This window comes from Candoia aspera, chromosome 2 (assembly GCF_035149785.1).
Source record: "Candoia aspera isolate rCanAsp1 chromosome 2, rCanAsp1.hap2, whole genome shotgun sequence".
In the NCBI taxonomy this organism is placed as follows: Eukaryota; Metazoa; Chordata; class Lepidosauria; order Squamata; family Boidae; genus Candoia; species Candoia aspera.
The window spans coordinates 223,148,143-223,168,605 of NC_086154.1; the positions used below are offsets into that span (position 1 = coordinate 223,148,143).

Genomic DNA, 20,463 nt, shown 5'->3' on the forward strand with positions numbered 1-20,463 from the left:
TGTTTGGGAGTACACATGCATAGCTGTCTCCTATGATCTTGGTTCAGCATCTAAGAAACCTGCAAGATCATCTTTCTATAAACAGTCCTTCTACTGACACCTAAAAACAAAATGGCCAGACTTTATAGCCTCTGAATGTCACACAACAAAATCTTTCATCGACTGCATAATTAATAAGAAAATGAGTAAAGAATGAAGTGTGTGACAGGACTGTAAGAATAAGAGGGAGAAAGCCACTGGTGGGCATTTATTTCCCTTCCAAGTGACCACATGGTTTGTATCTTCTTACATACGTACATATATCTAACAAAGATTAATATTGAATAGTCCAGTGGCTGCTTCTTTTGTTACTTAAAATACACTTCTGCAAGTCCTTGAAGAATTGTAAGATGGAGTTATATGGGAAATAACCTTGGCTCTTGTAGTTTCAAGGAAGCTGATTGAGTCAGTCACATTTCACAGATTTAACTTAATGCTTTTATGTGTCTTCAGAGATACGTGATGCTTGAGCACATCGCTATGTCTTTTGAAATTATTGTGAGAATTGCTTTAACGTATCAAATGTTTCCCATTTCCTAAACAGTTTTATGTAACTGTATCTGACATAAAGTGGCACTGAGAAGATGCTGAAAAGGCAGCACTGGCTCTCACTCGTTCATTTCTGTATCACTATAAAAACTATAACAAATGCAAAGCTGTCAAATACTAATCTTGCCATGGTGCCCTTTCAGTGGCCTTCATACTCTTGCTCCTGCGAAGGACCTTTCCCTTCTGCTGAATAATTATATCATCAGAATTTCCCAGTTTCTGCTTGGAGAGCAAATTGGTAGGCTCTCTCTCTACAACAGAAGCTTGTTTTAGCAAAGGGTCAAGTCTCGTTGCAGGAAATTTAGATGTGGAATTAGGTTCAGACTTTTGTGAAACTACATTCAAGCAACTTGTTTCTATTTCTTCACGATTAGGGAAATACTGGATGGTCCCTGATTTTTTAATCTTTTGTCCCCTTAAATTCCTAAGTTTTTCTAAAGCCTGATCCAGTTCCATCTGTAAGATTCCCATTTCACTAGCTGCTTTATCCCGTTGTTCTCCACAGGCTCTGAGTGACCGTTCCAGAGATAGAAAGAACTCTTTTCCAAATCTTGACAGGGCCTCATCACCTTAAAAGTAAAAAAAAAAAAAAAGGAAGAGAATTAAATGCATCATCAGGGCTTAAATCAACAGTTGCTCTCAGACTGCTTGAAATATGTACATAGTTTTAAATAGCTTTAGTTATAACTGGGTTTTTCCAGTTTACTAATTTACACTACATGTAGAAAAACCACATATTGCAGTGCTACAGAATTTTCTTATATTGTTAAAGCAAATAAATTATCATAGTTATACTTCATTATCAGATAAACCCAGAAACAAATTTTGCAATTGCTTAGAGATGTTTTATTGGATACATCGATGTGTTAATATGCTGAATATTTATTTATTCTTCAAATTTCTATCACCGCCCATGTCTCCCAAAAAGGGGACTCTGGGCAGGATATGCCTTATAATGAATTTTACATATAATCTTTTGGAGTTTGTCACAGGCTCAATTTCTTGGCTCAATTCCTGCATAGCCATTAGGTTTATGCCTTTAAAAAAAAGAAAAACTCTTTTACCTGGCAAATGGTAGCTTGCCCTCTCCTAAACCTAAAGGAATTTTAAATGAGAGACTTTACTACATTGGTTCTTGGTTCCAACTTCCCCACTGTGTCATGCTGACTATATCTCAGGAGAGAATACTTGAGCCAAGCAGGTGATATCATCATGATGCATCCAAATGTGTTTTAGACAATGCTTCTATTGCAAGAGTGTTACATATGTCCAAGTCTCAGACAGAACTACAATTTCACTCAGGCAATTGTGACTAATTTCTTTCCTAAACAAGAGGACATGGTCAAATGTTGTTATTTGTTCAGGGGCAGCCATCTCTTTGATATATTATAGACTTCATCCTAGACGTGCTTTTTATTACCATTATACTATTTTCATGAGGAAGTAAATTCCATTTAACACATGTGTTGGATTGCATTCTTCAAAATGAAAGCATGCCTATGAACTATATATAGAAAACAGTGGCCGTATTTCCATCTATCAAGTGAAATTAGGTTTGGGGGCAAATAAATTTACATTAAGGCACATCTGGTCAACTTTACTAATACTAAAGAGATGCTAATATTAAAGATTATATTAAATCTCTTGACTACCTTGCAATTAATTGTGACACTAAGTCTGATCAAAGGATTTTGGATGAGTTTTGTTTCCTTGAGTTTTATTTTGTTCCCATTAATAAAGACTTTAGTACTCGAGAAGATGGACATTTTCTAGTCCTTTGTAGAGAGGTAGCATTTTTCCCCTTCAGTCCCTTATGAATGGGTGTTTTTCCCCCTCTTAGTTTTGTGGAACCCATTCAAGTCCTTGAAGGATCCTAGGCTTCTATGGAACCCCATCTGGAAAAACCTGCCAGAGAACTAACTGTGAATCAATGTAACAACTTGGTATTTGACCAAGAATAGTGATGTAGGATGTTTGCAGACTTGCTTTCTAGTCATTTTTCAATATAAGAAACCAAGACAAAATGCCATCACACATTTACAGGTTCTTACCTTCCTGCTGCTGACTTGCTGATGGAGTCAAAGTTTCAATGGCGTATTGGATTTGTTCAGCATTGTTTTTAAAAGCAGTGAGAAAGTCTCTCATAGCATCTTCTGAAGCTCCAATTTTAAATTTTGTGTAAGAAGAAAAAACATCTGCATGAAGAGATGGAAAGTGGTAATTTCCTAGAGATTTTTCTCAAAAATATTAAACAGAATAGACTGATATGTTATTAAATTTGAATTGTTTTCAGGTTATTAATGTTAAATGTGTCCTTAGTATACATCAGTACTTAAGAACTGGATTTGATTGATGCTGTTATTCCCATATATTTACCTTGTAGTGGGGAACAAAGAACCATAGCAACATTATCTTGAAATGTGTGGTATGCTTGCTTTATCCCATCAAATACAGCTTCAATATACTTAACCTGGAGATTATATAAATTTCTGTGGAAATTTAGTTCAGCTTGCAAAGCAAGTATCTAGAAGTGAAAAAGATCAACAAATATGATTAGAATTAGCAATCACCTAAAAAAAAGAGCAAAAAGAATAAATACTATAATCTATTATTGCATAAACTAATAGTTATATGTAACAACCATCAATTAATACTATAAAATGTGCAATTTCTTTCTATAAATGCATTATAGTGTAGGCTAAATGTGTTGTGATGCAACACATGAATAACAGGCCAACCTGCTATTTTTTTCCCTTGTAGATCATATTTTTAATGAAGTGTTATGGCATTATGGAACACTTTTGTAACTGTAACCAAAGACTTCATCTAAACATATTACAAGCATCCTACAGTAAATATAACAAAATCACTTTAAATCTTAAACATATCTACTTTCCTATATTCAGACTTACTATCTCAAAAGCTTTACTATTAACTATCTCAAAAACTCACCAATTATTAACTCTTCAATGTATCCTTCAGTCAAATTTTCCAAAAATGGGGTTGTTTCAATATATTATTGTTGTTTTTATCACAGATTTGCCATGCATAGTCCTTTGAAATTAAATTTCATACAGATGGGCTTCAGCACTGGTATACATTTGAGATAATGCTGATTTATATACAGTATATGTATAAAAAATAGTAGAGGGGTGGGACAAAGCATCAACATGCCATAGCAATGCTTCAGCTACTAAGGTAGGTAGGTAGGTAGGTAGGTAAGTAGGTAGATGGACAGACATGATAGACAGACACAGACACAAACATATATCTGTGCATCTAGATATACATCAAATGTCTACCAGCCATGGTAGATGTTGAGAGAGTATTTTATACTGAAAAATACCTTTGAGAAAATATTTAGGGAAGACAGACAGTAGACTAGGTTTCTAAGTGCACAGGAGCTATTTTTCAATGGTAGAAATATTAGGAAAGTCATTAAATGGGGTAGAAGGTTTCTAAGAAAGCCAGTTTAGTGTAGTGGTTAAGGCACAATCCTGGAGACTGTGAGTTCTAGTGTTCCCTTAGGCACGAAGCCAGCTGGGCGACTTTGGGCCAGTCACATTCTCTCAGCCCAAGGAAGAAAGCAGTGGCAAACTACTTCTGAAATCTTGCCAAGAAAACTGCAGGGACTAATCCAGGCATTTGCTAGGCATCAAGATGGACTCAAAAGCGCACACACACATACATTTTTTTTCTAAGCTGTTTTTATTGTTCTATTTCAGACCTGATTCCTTCAAACATTTATTAAAGAGACATGTTGCTGTAATTGATTTTTCTATAGTATAAAAGATCCACATATGAAGAAAGATACATTGTATATTATGCAGGTGACGATTGTTTGTTCTCTCTCAATCAATTGAAGAGATAAATCCTGAAAGAAACCACTCTTGACAAAGTGAAGGTATAACCATGTCATTTTAGATAGCTTACTAAGAGTCAGAAAGATAAGATCAGGAAAGTAAACTGTCCAGTCCTATTAATGTTGCTGAAGTAGTGATATAGGGTGACTACCACATGAGTTAGGAGATAGAGTTACTAACCCAAGCCCCAAACAGCTAGCTGGTAGGACTTGCCTTTACCTAATACTTCTAATCCTTAGACATGACAATATTGCTAAATAATATAAAAAATAATTAAATCTAGAAGGAAGTTTGAATATTTGTCAAGTTGCTTAAAAAAGCATTAAACGCAATGTTTCCCTAAAACATTTTAAATAACACCTTTTAATAGATTGCTTTATAAGCTCACAAAACAGACTTATATGGCAAGAATCATTTCTATTCTAAGAAACAATCTTTCCCATTTCCTGCTTCAGTTTGTACAGCTGAAGAGAGAGTTGAGCGTTACAACAAAAATAAATTATACTTTCTAAAGTACAATTTATTGTGTGATTTTTTTGGTTCACTGATCTTCTTTCCATTTGTGTTGAAAATGTTTTTCACCACACAAGATCAATTAAATCCTTGATACTGAATTAAGAGCAGGCAGCAGAATAATACAAACACACCAGGAATTTAGGTTTTAATTTGAATACAATTTGCTACTTATACACTATACTGTAACACCAAGGTATAATAGAAGAGAAAAATGAAGGCGCCTTCTTTGCAGAAAGTCCTTAAACATTCTCTTCCTTGCCCCCAGGGAGAATCCAATAGCCTATGGAAAAATAAATATTATGAAATGGGTCTGAGACAATTTTGACTTTGGGGTTATTGGCCATCTTACTGAGCTAGCAGTCAGATTATTTTAGTGACCTAATGTACTTTCCCAGGCACAAGATAAAATGATTCCAAGATGAACTGATTGAAAATGAAGAGCAGATTGGTTTTTCTACTAGAAAACTCCAGTGAGCTGGATCCAAAAGAGTTAGTCTGCACCTTGCATGCTAGAGTTTCATACCAAAAAGATAATAATAATAATCCAAAGCATGAGAATTCTGCAGAATCTTTTTAAAAATTATTTCTAACCTAACAGAATATTAGAGAGAAAATATGTAAAGTTACCCTCCACATTTTGTATAGTACCCTCAAACACACAAGACAAAGGAAAAGCAGAAATACACACACAGAAAGAGAGAGAGGGAGGATATAGGATACTCAATTACACAGAAGAAAATGTTACCTTCTATAGCCCCTGCAGGTAAAAGGGTTGGAAAGAATTGAAGAAACCGTGCTCTGCATGCTTTCCCTAACTTGTTAATATTTTGTAAATTTTTGCATAAATGTATTTAGAACAGTGCTAGCAGATATTAACTTTTGCCCATATATTTTTAATCTAGTTAATTCTCAATTAACTGGATTAACTCTCAATTTTTACCAACTATTGGATAATGAAATACATTGCTATTATTTTAATTTTAAGGTACCCCAATGGCTCCAACTCCAAAGTTGAGAAACATTGGCCATTTGAAGATGTGCGGACTTCAACTTCCAGAATTCCCCAGCCAGCATGGGGAATTCTGGGAGTTGAAGTCCACACATCTTCAAGTGGTCAAGGTTCGGAAACACTGGGCTAGATAGTTGTATTTTAATATATAAGTCCAAACTTTATTTTTGCCTCTCAGCTTCAAATAAAGAATTTAATATCAGAAGTTATTAAAAGCTGTTACAGCAATAAGTAAAATGAATAACTAGAAGTGCCTAGATAGACATTTGTGTAGCTGAAATTATAGCACGGTTTTATGTAAACATATCTGTCTGTGTATATTCAAAGCAGCATAGCATTTCTGTTACTCCAAACTTACCTTTCAAGGCTACAAAAGAGCTGCTGAATCAGGAGACAGGACCTTCTACTTTAACACCTCTTTATTCCAAAACAGGCAGTGACTTTTCTAACATTTCAAGCAAATTTCAGGCTTTTCTAACATTTCTTTTCAGTTCTTCCCAAGATTTTTTCCATTAAGAATATCAAGAACTGAACTTGGGGCTTTATGTTATTCATAGCATGTGCTCCAGCAATGGGTTAAGGTTCTCCTTCTTCTAAAAGAAAAAAGGACGCTAAAACCGTAACTGAATTGAAAGTCCTTGACTTAACTGTTGTGCCAAAGTTGAAGCTTTAATTTACTGAGCCTTCTTAAATTATTAGTTTCACACACAAAACATCCAGGCTCTACTCGGATTGTTTCTTGATCCTTGAAGAAGCATCTCTCCGGATATGCATTTGCCTGAACATGAAATTCTGTGGGGGAGGGGCCCTTCTCAGTACCCCTAGAATTGAGAGAGGTGCATTATGGGAAACCACAAGAGGGGGCTTCTGCACCATTTGAATACTATTGGCTTTTCGATATTGGGGAAGACCTAGCTTCTTACTCATGCATTTGGATCTTAACAATCAAAACCTGGGTATGCTGCACTACCCATCATAACATTTGGTGATTGTGTCCTAACAGTCAGGAATCATGCTGAGACGAGGAATAGGTCTCTAGTGTTTATTACTGCTACATAAGACGATGATGCGATGATGATAGGTGGATCTGGACCCCTAATGACTGGAAAAGGGCTGTCCAGAACCTGGAAGTGAACTGAGGGCCTCTGTCACTCACCAAGTGATTTATCTTGCCTCTATACTGAAAAACATGGTCCATAAACAACTGCACTGTGGCTTGCGCAGATGGGAGGCCCTTGCAAGGAATAAAATGCACCATTTTAGTGAAAAGGTCCACCACCACTAGTATGGAAGTCAGCCCCTGGACCAGGGGTAAATCAGTGATGAAATCCATGGAAATTGTATCCCAAGGCCTACTGGGGGTGGGTAGGGGTTGCAAGAGTCTGTGGGCTTCCCTGGGAGAGTCTTGGCTCATCTACAGGTATGACAAGAAGCAACGTAACCCTTTATGTCTGCAGTCATCTTAGGCCACCAGTAGTCTCTCAGAGCTCTATGGAGAGTTTTGAAAACACCTCTGTGGCCTGCCGTTTGATGGTCATGGCAAAGTCTCAGTACTTCTTCCCTCAATGAGGGGGGAATGTATAATTGCCCACTATGCCAGAGGATTCCTGCCTCCACATTAAATGGGGAGGCAGTGTCTTGAGGGCACCTCTGGAGGTCATCCATCCTGGCCCTGGCATATGGGTCCTGTTGCTGCTGAGCTCTGACTCTTGTAAATAGGTCCTCTGCTTGTCTGCCTGCTGCTAAAATCCCTGTCTGGTTCCCCCTCATAGACTGCTGAAAGTTGTGAGGTTGTAATATAGTAGCCTGTACCTCCTGGTGAGTAGCGGGGGTTGCCTGAATGGATCGAGACAGGGCATCTGCCAAACGGTTCTGCACCCCAGGAACATAAGAAATAACAAAATTGAAACGGGAGAAAAACTGGCTCCATCTGATTTGGCATGGGGTGAGGGATCTGGAGTTTTGAAGCTGTAAATTCTTGTGATCGGTGCAAACTTTCACAGGAAAGGTTGCACCTTCTAGCCAGTGCCTCCACTCTTGAAATGCTGCTTTAATTGCTAGCAACTCCTTGTTAAAAACATCATAGTTTCTCTCTGCTGGTGAGAGCATGCGTGAAAAAAAGGCACAAGGAAGCAATGTATTCTCAGTGTTGTTTGTATATTGCAATAACACTGCCCCAATGGCAATATCGGAAGCATCTGAATGCATTATGAATTGCTTCGTGGGATCAGGGTGCTTTAAAAGCAGCTGGGATGCAAAGAGTTGCTTAAATTCTTGGAAGGCTGCTTGCTCTCTCTCCCCCCAAATGAATTTTGATCCTTTCTTCAAAAGCTGTGTGAGGGGTTTAGCCCTGTCACTAAATTTATTTATGAATCTCCTGTAAAAATTGCAAAACGCTAGAAATCTTTCTACCTCTTTCACATTTCGGGGGGGTTGCCAAGAGAGAATTGCCTGGACCTTAGAAGGATCCATGGATATGCCTTCTGTTGATATTTTATAGCCCAGGAAATGTAATTCAGTTAAATCGAAGGCACACTTCTCTAGCTTGGCAAACAGCTTGTTCTCTCTCAATCTTTGTAAGACATTACGTACGTGGGTTACATGAGTTGTAGCATTGTCAGAGAATATTAATATGTCATCTAGATAAATGACTAGATACTTATCTAGTAAATCAGAGAAAATTTGATTCACAAATCAGGAAAATATGGCTCCTGCATTAGACAAGCCAAAGGGCAAAACAAGGTATTCAAATTTACCAAACCTGGTATCGAAGGCAGTCAAATATTCATCCGGATCAGATTGTATGCATTCCTGAGGTCCAACCTAGTAAAAATGTGTGCTTTCGGTAAGCGATCCAGCAGATCAGATATTAGTGGGAGGGGATAATTTTCTTTTATCGTGAGTTTATTGAGGGAACTGAAATCGTGGACCCCTCTCATGGGTGCCTCCTGGTTTGCCAGTGCCAATGGGTCAGGCTTCTTTGGTACAAAGAAGGTAGGAGCAGACACTGGAGAAGTAGATGGTTGGATGAAACCCTTTTGGAGATTAGAATCCAAGTAATCCTTTAAGGTGGCTAGTTCCTTGGGGGACATGGGATATTGTTTCCTTGCTGGAATCTTGGCTCCTGGTATCAACTCAATGGTGCAATCACAGTCCCTATGGGGGGGGTAGTGCTGTGGCCTCTTGTTCACTGAAAATGTCTGCGAAATCTGCATACTTGGCTGGCAACTGGACCCCCCCTGCTTCCATGACTGCATTGGTTGCTGGAGAGAGGAGAGCAGCTTGAATCTTGTGGTGCTGGCATTCCTTAGCTGGGAAGGAGATTGCTCCCGTAGTCCAGTTCAACAATGGGTTGTGGATCTTCAGCCAAGGTGTGCCCAGGACTATAGGCACATTAAGTGATGCCGTAACATAAAGTTGGATCCACTCAGTGTGGTCTCCTGTTGTTAGTTGCAAAGGTTCTGTGAACCTTCTAATCGGCCCTGCCTTGAGGGGCTGGCCGCCAATGGTCTCCACTTCTATGGGACGTGGCAAGTCTATGGTCGGGATGTTGAAGTCTTGTACAGTCTGTACATCAATAAAATTGGTGGAAACTCCGGAATCCACAAGGGCCTCTAGCTTGACCTGGTGCTCTGGGTTTACGTGCATTATGACTGGTAAGTAGTAAAAGGATTGCCTGGAATCCTCGGAATGAGCCCTTCTTAATTGATTGATGGTCTCCCTGCTGAGCTCTGTGGAGGGAGACTGACGAGTTTCCCTGGTTGGAAGTAGAGGCAGAGGTGGCTCTTGGTTCAGCTGCTTGCCCTGGGGCTCTTACGGAATTTGCTTGGCTTCTCGCTGGGCAAGCTCTTACCATGTGCCCCTGGACTCCTCAGTAGAAACAGAGGGCTCTCTCTCTCCTTCTCTGTCTCTCAGCCTTGGAAATAAGCCTCCTGCTTGCCCCGATCTGCATCGGCTCCTCTGGTCCTGAGTAAGGAGATGCTGTGGAGAGAGCTGGAAATCCTAGAATCGCCCTGAGGCCCCTGCCTCTCCCCGGCTGCATCTGTCTGAGCTCTTCTAGCCTGGCATCTATGACCACAGACAACTGATATAAACCTTCTAGGGTAGCTGGTGTTCCCTGGCACACTAATTCATTTTTAATTTCTTCATCCAGCCCCTGTTTGAATTGGTCTTTCAAGGCACTCTCATTCCAGTCCAGATCTCCTGCTAACAGCTTGAAATCAGCAATGTAGATTCCCACTCTCTTGTTGCCTTGCTTGAGCTTCCAAATTTCCCGGCTGGCAGTGACCTCTCTGATCGGGTCGTCAAAGTGTGCTCGGAACCCTGCCAGAAAATTCTGGTAGTCGTTGAGAATTGGGTTGTTCTTCTCCACCATGGGAATAGCCCATTTGGCTGCTGGGCCCTTTAGCAGACTTAAAATGAAGGTGACTCTGGTTCTGTCTGTGGGAAACTCTGCCGGCCTGCTGTCGAAAAACATTGTGCACTGTGTGAGAAAAGTTCTCAACTGTCCTGCTTCTCCTCCAAACTTCTCTGGTAGACTGCCCTGGGATCTCAAGATTACTGGCAGAGCTGCTGCTGCTGCTGGCACCGGTTGTGGGTTAACTGGAGCTGGTTGTTGTAACTGCTGTAGCATAGCTGCTTGTAATGTGTTGATCTGGAGATCTACTTGTTGTTGGTGTTGTTGCAGGGCTGCTGCCAATTGTTGGATGGCTTGCCGAATTTCCTGGTTTTCCAAAGACAATTTCCCAAATGTCTCTCCTTTATTTTTCTTTGTTCCTCCCTCTTTCAATGGGAGTAGAGTTTGTTATGTCCTAACAGTCACGAATGATGCTGAGACGAGGAACAGGTCTCTAGTGTTTATTACTGCTACATAAGACAGAAAATCCTAACAAACTGAAGAAGCGTGGGAAAAACCCATACAGATAAACCCCAAAAGTTAAGGTGGGTCTGATCTGTGTCTCTTTGAATGGCTGCTTAATTCCTCAGTACTATGCATGCGTTTTCCCCCCTGGATAGAGGCCCCCTTCTGCTTGCCATCAGTACTCATGACAGATTGTCCGCTCTTGTGTTATGGTCACTATTGTTTTAATTTTAAATTATTATACATTTTATTGCATGTTGTTTTATCTTACATATTTTATGGTTTGCAGCCCACCAGGGGAACCTTAGAATAGTGGGCAGGCTATAAGTATTTTATTAAATAAAGAAATGGAATCTCATATATTCATAAATCCCTGCTAAACAGACAAACAATGACTGCCAATAGGGAATGAGAAAAATACCTGCTCAAACATTAGATGAAAAATACCTTCACGCATTAGCGAAGTTAGTAGGAAATATATGCCCAGTGATTGCAAAGTACAACAAAATTTGGATTTTTCTTCTCAGTATAAAAAGCAAAGTTGCATTAAACTCACATCCACTCACCTGCTGCATGGACATTTGCCTGGAATAATTCTGAGCCTTTACTAAGGCATCTACTGCTCTTTTAGCACGTTGCTGAGGGGCACCCTTGGGAAATGCTGGAAGTGTTGCAAGTACATTCTCCACAGTGAACTCCTGGCTCAAAGAATTTTCTAAAATGTCCTGAAAAACATTGGAAAACTACTAAAAGGAGTGCTTCACACTTTTTTTTTTATGAGGATGGAGAAATAATGTTTCACTGTCCTTATCACCACAGTGTAATCCTGAATAAGGATTCCTGTGTTCAATTAGATTTGCTCTTCATCTTCCCCCAAGGGCTCTAGGTACTTCTTCTGGTGCTTCATCACCTGGAGCCCCTTGGAAAATCAAGGTGCACCCCTAGATCAGTGCACAGGGAGAGGCCCAATAGTAGCCACACAGGCCAAAGCCCATTCCAGGCTATGCTAAAGATTCTCACGGATAACCTCAAGATCCCTCTGGAACCCAGCAGGGTCCATAAGTCACATGGGGTGGGCCAATCTATTAGGCCCTATCTAACTACACAGGGTGACAGTGCTCTGCAGAAAGGCAATCAGAAAGTTATCTGACCATGGCAACAGACAGATGGTAAAATCCTCCACTGCGGTGGATTCCAGTAATGCTGCTGGTTCTCAGGAAGGAGGGACCACATTCCAAGGAGGGCAAGATAAGAGGAGACACAGTCCAGAAAGCAAATGTGGGGAAACTAAGAGGTTCAGATTAGCCCCGCTATAGAGCCTTCCCAGGTTACTTCCCCTTAGGTTAGGTACAGTAGCTTTAGTCTGGCAAGATTCTGTCTATATGGTGGAAGCAAATAAAGAACTGAAGTTTGGCTGGATTGATTCTCTGAAGTTCTTGGGCTGGGCCTGACATCTACTACTAGATCACATTGCAACTGTCTAAGACAGAAACCAGATCCAAACTGCAACCACTGGTATATATAAGTCCTTTAGCTCCATGGTTGAAGAGATAAGATCACAGTCTTAAATAGCTGGCTGTATAGCAGAGACTCCAGCCTCCAAGTCTGGGAGAGAGGTTCCAGTGGCCAGTGCCCAGGGGACAGCACAAGCCCAGCAAACTGGAGTCATTGTGGGCCTCCAGATAAAGCCAGCCTCCAGAGAGATTGAGCACTTCCCAGTTTAGCACTATTTCCACAGCTCCTGCCTCCCTTCAGTACTCCCTCAAGTTCCTCCTCCTGGGCTAAAAATAACCCAGAGGTCCAAGCCACTCCTCCTACTCTGAGCCCGGTGTGAAAATTAAGGAAGCAAAGGGCTTTTCCTCAGTTTCCATTGTTGCTGAGGGCTGGAACATTCAACATGTTTTATGTTTTGCTCATCAGAACATGAAATGCTCAAGTCATTTTGAGTTTTTTCCCCATCAGATGACATTCCAGTCAAAATGCTTCCCAGCTTCACAACTTAGCAAGACCCTGGAACAAAAAAAAGGCCAGTCATCAATCAGAAAATCTACTTAGGACTGTAGTTGCTCATACAGCCATAAATTAGTCTTTAGGCTTTCATCTGGGTTGCAAGGAGTCAGGCAGTAGCAGTGTCTGGCTCAGTTTGAGGGTTGAAACACCAACAAACAATCTGAATACAATGGTCAAGATCCAAGGGAGAATCAGTGACAGTTGTCTAATCCATTCTGGGGGGTCAAAAATTCACAACATAGAGTATGTACAACACAGAGCTTCAAGGTAGGCCATCACTGAATTTGTTCTAGTAGATGTCTCTTCTGAGCATGCTTAAATATGTTAAAGCTGAACAGCCATGATTTACTGCAGTTAGCAGAAGTGAGTAGCCAGCTTCCATTAGGTGCCGTCATCTGCAACAACCCATGACTTCACTTCGCTGTCTTCTGGTTCCAATAGAAGAGAATATATGTACCCCAGGGTTGAAAGACCAAAACACATCCTTTCCAGCAGCCAGCACCCAGAGAAGCAGGGGTTAACACCAGACAAACAATCAAACAAACAGAAAACAATACCCTAATCAAGGAGAAAACCACACCCCACCAAAACTGGCAGGGAAAGCTACTGTATATAAACAGGGAGTAAACCCCACACTCACTTGCACTGATGATGTTACCTAGTTGGGTAATAAAACAACTGCAAGCAAACAACCAAGCTCAGAAATCACCAAGGAGTCCACAGCATTTTCTGGTCTCCATACACTGCTGCTGGCATTCTCTAGGGCTACAGATGGGGTCAGAGGCTTGCCTTTATTTTCAAGTCAAAAGCCTTTATATTAAAGTCAGGAATGGTGGGACTTGAACCTGTTCTTTCTTGACTTATACTAGGATTCCTTGGGGTCTGAGCTGATGAAGTTAATAGATTCACTTTTGTAATTATGCATTTAGATAATAATATTTTAATAAAACAATGGGAAAGGGACAGAAACAAAAAAATCTCTGCATGAAAGTTACTACAATGATAGTTGGAAGAAGAAAGAGAGATGGTTTGCTGATTACAGGTGGTCCTCACTAAACATCCACTCATTCAGTGACCGTCTAAACTTACGACGGCACCGAACAAGTGGTACTTACAACCGGTCCTCAAAGTTCCAGCCATTGCAGCATCCTCATGGCCATGGGATTGTGATGTGGGCACTTCGCAACCCGCTTGCAATTACGACATCATAGCATCCCAAGGTCACATGATTGCCATTTGCAACCTTCGCTGCCAGCTTCCGACAAGCAGTCAATGGGGAAGCCAGCAGGAGGTTGCAAATGGCAACCATGTGATATCATATTTAATGATGGCATGGGATTCACTTAACAGCAGCAACTAGAAGTACCGAAACTGCTGTTGCTAAGCAACGTGGTCACGTGACATCATGCTTTAACAATGGAAATTCCAGACTCAATTGCCATTGTTAACCAAGGACTACCTGTACTCTATAATGGAACAGTAAAATATAGCTTATGCTCATGAGCAGCCCAGCAATTCTTTCATCCCCTCCAGCAGGAAATATGTGTGTAGAAATAAGGTTCCCATCTTGCAGCGGAGGTGCAAGTACAGTTCTTTAAAAGAACCTACATGAAATTTCTTTTATCTCCAATAGTAAGCAGAAGATACACGGGTTTCTTTCTGTTCCTTATTAATGAGCAACAATGGCCAACCTGAACTTCCGAGGGCTATAAATTAAAGGTGGTCCTCAGTTAACAAGCACTCATTCAGCGACCATTCACACTTGCAATGGCACTGAATGGGTGGTACTTATGTCCAGCCCTTCTGGTCTTTGCAACACCCCTGCAGTCACATGATAGCAATCTAGGTGCTTGGCAACCGGCCCAGATTTCCAACCATTACACCGTCCTGTGATCACGTAATCATGATTTGCAACTTTCCCTGCTGACTTCCCACAAGCAAAGTCAACGGGGAAGCTGGCAAGAAGTTGGAAACTGCAGTCACGTGAGATCCTTGCTTAACAACCCACAGTGATTCACCTAACAATGTAACTGGGGACTGCCAGAACTGCTGTCACTAAGCAGCATGGTCACATGACATTGCACTTTACGGCCGCATTGCTTAGCAGCAGAAATTGTTCCCAATTACCATCATTAAGCAAAGACTACCTGTAGTTTGTTCCATGCATTTTCTCCCCTTTGCAATATAAACTAAAAGTCATAAACATCATATTTCATAACACTGTTTTTCAGGAATGGAGCTCAATGTGATTGAGAACAGAGGAAGAAGAGTCAAGAAAATCACTAAAATTCCACAACTTCAGCATGCCTTATCCTATGCCCCACAAGCCTCCTAACCTCAAGAAATACCGTATATACTTGTGGATAAGCCAAACATTTTAGGTGCCTAAATACATCCAAATTGGATTCAGCTTATGCACAAGTATATACAGTAATACTGTACTTTATAAGGGTTGGGATTTTTCATGGTATTTTGGTTAAAAATTTAAGGGTCAGCTTATCTACGGATGAGCTTATCAGCAAGTATATACAGCACCAATAATTGCAGTTGGCAATATAATTTAAAATAAAAATAAATAACAGTATAGCTTCTACAAAATAGATAAATATTAAATAATTTTATAAATCAATATAAATATAAGCATTTCTCTTCAACACAATAAATAAAACATGAGAAAAACGTTTTTGTGAAATCAATGCTAAGAATTCATTATACTACAACAGTGTTTTAAGAGTTAGGAGGCTCAGCGCTCTACCTTCTCCCATCAACAAAGCTTTAACATTCAGAGTACTTTATAATATTTTACTTTACAAAAGTCAGTATTAACATTGTTTGGGGGGGCTTGGGGGCTGATAAATAATAGCCTGCTACTTGCTGCCAAAAATACCAATATATGAACAAAAACCTAGGCTTCCTACACTCAGGTCAACCTACTGAATTATGTTGGGCTATAACTACACTGGTCCCTATGAACAAGTTTTAATATATATGTTTCATCAAGGCATTAAAATCACTGGTTAAATCTGAAAGCCTCAGCATATCATTATTGTAGCAAACTACTGCCATCTACAGACTAAAGAAAACAGTATCCACATTATGGAAAGGAGCCATATAATATCCTCTGTTCTATCTGTAAGTGCAACAACTTTCGTATTTCTTTTTTATTTCCATATTTTATTTCCATATTTTAAAAGAAATCTGCTTCTTTCACAACTCTGGATTTTATGTTCACAGTGTTGGATTTTTATGATTCATCTTTATTTCCAATTCTGTATCATTACACAATCTAAATGTGTGCGTCTTTCCAACGAGTACTCTAGTTTAGTTAATAAAGCGGGAATCATGGACTTTGTTACTCAGAGTGGTTTTCCATATAATTTTCTTTGGCATTTTTAATTGGAAAGGACAACTTCATACTATAAAGAATACAAAAGGGAATCAACTGTTTTTGAATTGTTCCTAACAAATAGGAAAAGTGATCATGTAATGATTGATTTTAAAGAAAACTAAAGATGAATATAAAATGCATACTTATTTACCTACAGGGGTTATATGCAGCCCCCAAATGAAACTGAATTTAACTGCCCTCCACACCCAATTTATGTAAATCAGGTTAAAAAGTGCAAAGTCTAAAATATAAATAATTTCAAGGAAACAAATTTTAATGAACTTTAATGGCAACTGGTACTTTATGGTAGGAGAAGCTAACAGAAAAAAGCTCAGATGCGTGGGAGTTCCTAACAAGGGGGGAATTAAAAGCACAGTATAAAATAATTCCTGAGATAAAAGAAATGCAAAAGCCAATATGCCTGCACAAGGAGCTTTGTGAGGATCTGCAAATTGATATGGATACATATACCACATAAAAAGAGGAGACGTTAACAAGAAATCACACCTACGGGTAATGATACCTACATTTGTAGAAATGGTACCTACTCAAAATAAGCTGAAGTTAATGAAGGATAACAAAAAAAAAAAGAATCTCCTTTATCTACATTCAGAATAAGGAGAAAAAAGTAACAGTATATAGCTACTCAATAAAAATAGCAAAAAATTACCAAAAGGAAAGGAAAGGCAGAGCTAATCAACTCTTATATTCAGCCAGTCTTCTTCAGCAAGAGTAAATTGTTAAACTGGTATGAGAAGTAAATTGTACACAGCAGTATCTGGTAAAGGAGGGGGGGTCAGGATGATTGCACAGTATAACCATGCAAGCCCCACTCCTTCTCTATATGTGTTGTGACCTTGCACACTCACCCAAAAGGCGCCAACCTTGCAGTGTGACTTAGCTTTAATCATTTTGATGACACCAGCAAGTTCCTGCAGATGCAACTGGCTGAAAAAGGATTACAGTTTGAACTTGAAAGAGATACCATTAGAGAACACCTACTGACTTTCAGTCACTACAGATTTTAGAACCAGATGAATTCCATCCTAGGGTACTGAAGGAACTTCCTGATAGCATGGCTGAACCTCTCATTATTTTTGAATACTCTTGGGAAATGATTAAGTACCAGATGTCTAAAGGAGGGCAAATTTCCCTGTCTTCAACAAGGAGGGAAGAAGAATTCAGAAACAACAGACTAGTCAATCTGATATTGTTGTGTAGATTTTTCAACAAGTCATAAAGCAACTAATCTTCAAACATCTTGAAAAAATGCAGTGATTGCCAGAAATCTAAAAGGATTTGTGAAATGTCACACTAATCTAACTTCAGTTTTGATAGGATAACTTCCTCAGTAGATTGTAGGAATACTGTGGATATAACGCATTTTGTTTTGGCAAAGCGCCATGTTATTCTGAGTAGCAAATCAGTTAAATATGGACTGGATAACATGTCTTATTAGGTGGGACCATAGCAGTTTAAAAAGTATTTAAAGAATGCTCATCAGTAGTTTCTCATTAGACTGGAGTGGGTTACTGAAGAGGAATGCCACAGGTTTTGGTCCTGGTAATTTTCTACATTTTTATCACTGACTTAGATACTCATCAAATTTGCAGATGATATAAAATTCAGTGAGATGGTTAAGTGTCTAAGAGACTAAAACAAACATCAAGATGATGTATACATAATAGTGGACTGAATATAACAAAATGGAATTTGAAAGAGACAAACTTCTTCCTTATGTAAAAAGAAAACAAATGATAAAATAGGACAGAAGATGTGGAAAGGATCTTTGAATTGTAGTTGATCACAGTTCCATATGAGTCACTAGTGGGAGGGAGCTTCAAATAAGTCAAAAGAAGCACCAAGCAGAGGATTTCATTCAGTAGCCTAATTGCCCCTTCCAACTATAATTCAATATTCCTGGTTTCTGTAATGTTTTACAGTTTACTTTACTTTTGTTTCTTTTAAATTCAATATTTGCCACAAGACTTTTTCCAAAATCTAAATGCAAATACATATTTGTACCTTTGAGGTAGACCAGGTCAGGAATCAGACACCACAAGATCTACTAGCACTCTACTTCACTGTTACAGAGCAGAGTTTCTCAAACTTGGCACCTTTAAGATGGGTGGACTTCAACTCCCAGAATTCCTCAGCCAGCCAGGCTGGATGGGGAATTCTGGAAGTCTACCCATCTAAGGTTGCCAAGGTTGAGAAACACTGTTATAGATTATAAGAACAGAATTTTGAAAGCCTGACAGTTTTTTTCCTCAGTCCTCCCTTCTACCATACAGAAACAAGGCAAGATTATTTTGAGTCTTTTTCTTATGCTTACTTCTTTCCCAGGGTTAAGATTTTGTTTGCTGTCTCTTATCTTTCAACAGCTTTTGCATACCTTCGCTATCTCTGCCTTCTTTTACAATACTTAACTGAAAAATAAGATGTAAATAAATAGGTTAAAAGAAAAAATAAATTTAAAAGTTGGGATCATTGCTGACTACATTTGTTCTTCTAATTTTATTCATCTAGGCAGTTTTATTCACTTTAGCCTTCAAAGCAGAATAAGGAAATGAAACACTCATCTGATTATACTGCAGCAATTACTGAATGTGTCCAATACAAGAGTAAATTATAAGTAATCAATTCAGTCATATATGGGTCATTTGGTGAACACATAATTAATGAATAAATGCACAATCATCAATTAGACTTATTCAAACTTAAGTATCATCCAATGAATTTAAGATTCACCCATTTTTTAAACTGGAATAAATACATCCAGGAATTGGCCACATTTACATTCATGTATCAAGGAAAACCTTAATTTCATGCTTGTTCATTTTGGGTTCCTTCAGATGTTGGTGCTTATTCCCTGTAATAGTTTATTACCGTATTTAACTTGTCTAAAAGTTTCAATATGACCTTTGATAATTGGCTCATATTTTGGTATATTTAGATAAAATAGGCACTTTCTGGAGACCAAAATAAAGCTGGTAATAACAAAAGAACATATCCATATCATGTCCTATAATAACTTCCAGAGTGGAGGAAGATTGATAAAAATATTTTATAAAACATTTATATAATATTCTTGAAACTGAAATACTATTTTAATGGTTGCATATAACACTTTCTGGCTCTCAAAACACAGTCCTCTCTATTATGGAAAGCAAAATTGCAGCTGGAAGTGTCTACTGATATTTACTGCCACACTCAATTTCCATTCATTGTACTGAGGCTGCAATTCCTAAGAGAGCATTCACTGACAACTTGTTAGAAATCCATGTCTTAACAACAAATGTGGCTTTGTCTTGAAGCATTGGTGTACAATTTTTCTTTCATCTACAGCAGCCCTCTACACTCTATTTTCTTTAGTTCCAGAGAGCGACCAGCTCTTTTTGGTGGGCAAGGGAGAATAATGGAATAGGAGACATATGTAGATACAGATGATTGCAAAACTCAATGAATGGAAATGTTTTCTGCTAAAGCAAAATGCCCACCTAATACAGCTGTTTCCTTTCTACAACGAAGCTTATATTACAGAGTCTTTCATGTATTCAATCCCAAAATATCTCTCACATAAGTTTGAAATATCTTTGAAAAACCTATTTTGGTTATTTTCAGAATCCTTCCAGCAGCCATAAGGAATTGAATTAAAATCTAGAATATTCATAGCTCCCACCATGAGCTAAGTGTTCATAACTATTATGAAGTTTCAGAGATATTTAAGGAGGATGCTGACATTTATGTATACTTTCTAAACATTTATGAAATTCTATCACTTCTAAATGGCATGTTTAATGACTCTGCTGAGATTGCACTACAAATACTCCTGTGGTTTTGGCTAGACCAGTGTTTCTCAACCTCAGCAACTTTAAAATGGGGAACTGGCTGGGAAACTCTGGGAGCTGAAGTCCACATATCTTAAAGTTGCTGAGGTTGAGAAACACTGGGCTAGATACTATATTCCTATCACAGATTTCATGATCTAATTCCCAGCTAGAGAAGAATTTCCAACCTATGTCATAATTAACCCCCTGAGTAATGAAAAAAAAATAATAAAGCATCCAAAACTACTGGAAAGAACACTACAGAGAAGTGGCTCAGTCTAACCAACACAATAAGATGAAAGAATTCTGGACCCTATCTTTCTGATCCAAAAGAACTGACAGTTTTGAAAACTGTTCCTTACATGCAGATATTTACTATTTCTGTGTTTCCAGCTGTT

General features: G+C 38.9%; 1 protein-coding gene across 1 annotated transcript in view; it reads right to left on the minus strand.

The window, feature by feature from the left end:
- Positions 1-429: 429 nt before the first annotated feature.
- Positions 430-20,463, minus strand: part of LOC134491557 (uncharacterized) — a 50,778-nt gene continuing 30,744 nt past the window's right edge. Inside the window, exons 9-12 of the mRNA XM_063295396.1 lie at positions 11,404-11,562; positions 2,965-3,112; positions 2,640-2,783; positions 430-1,157 (exon numbers count right to left, since the gene is read on the minus strand). Of these exons, the coding sequence (XP_063151466.1) occupies positions 706-1,157; positions 2,640-2,783; positions 2,965-3,112; positions 11,404-11,562 (903 nt within the window). The 3' untranslated portion in view covers positions 430-705. The remainder of the gene's footprint in view (positions 1,158-2,639; positions 2,784-2,964; positions 3,113-11,403; positions 11,563-20,463) is intronic.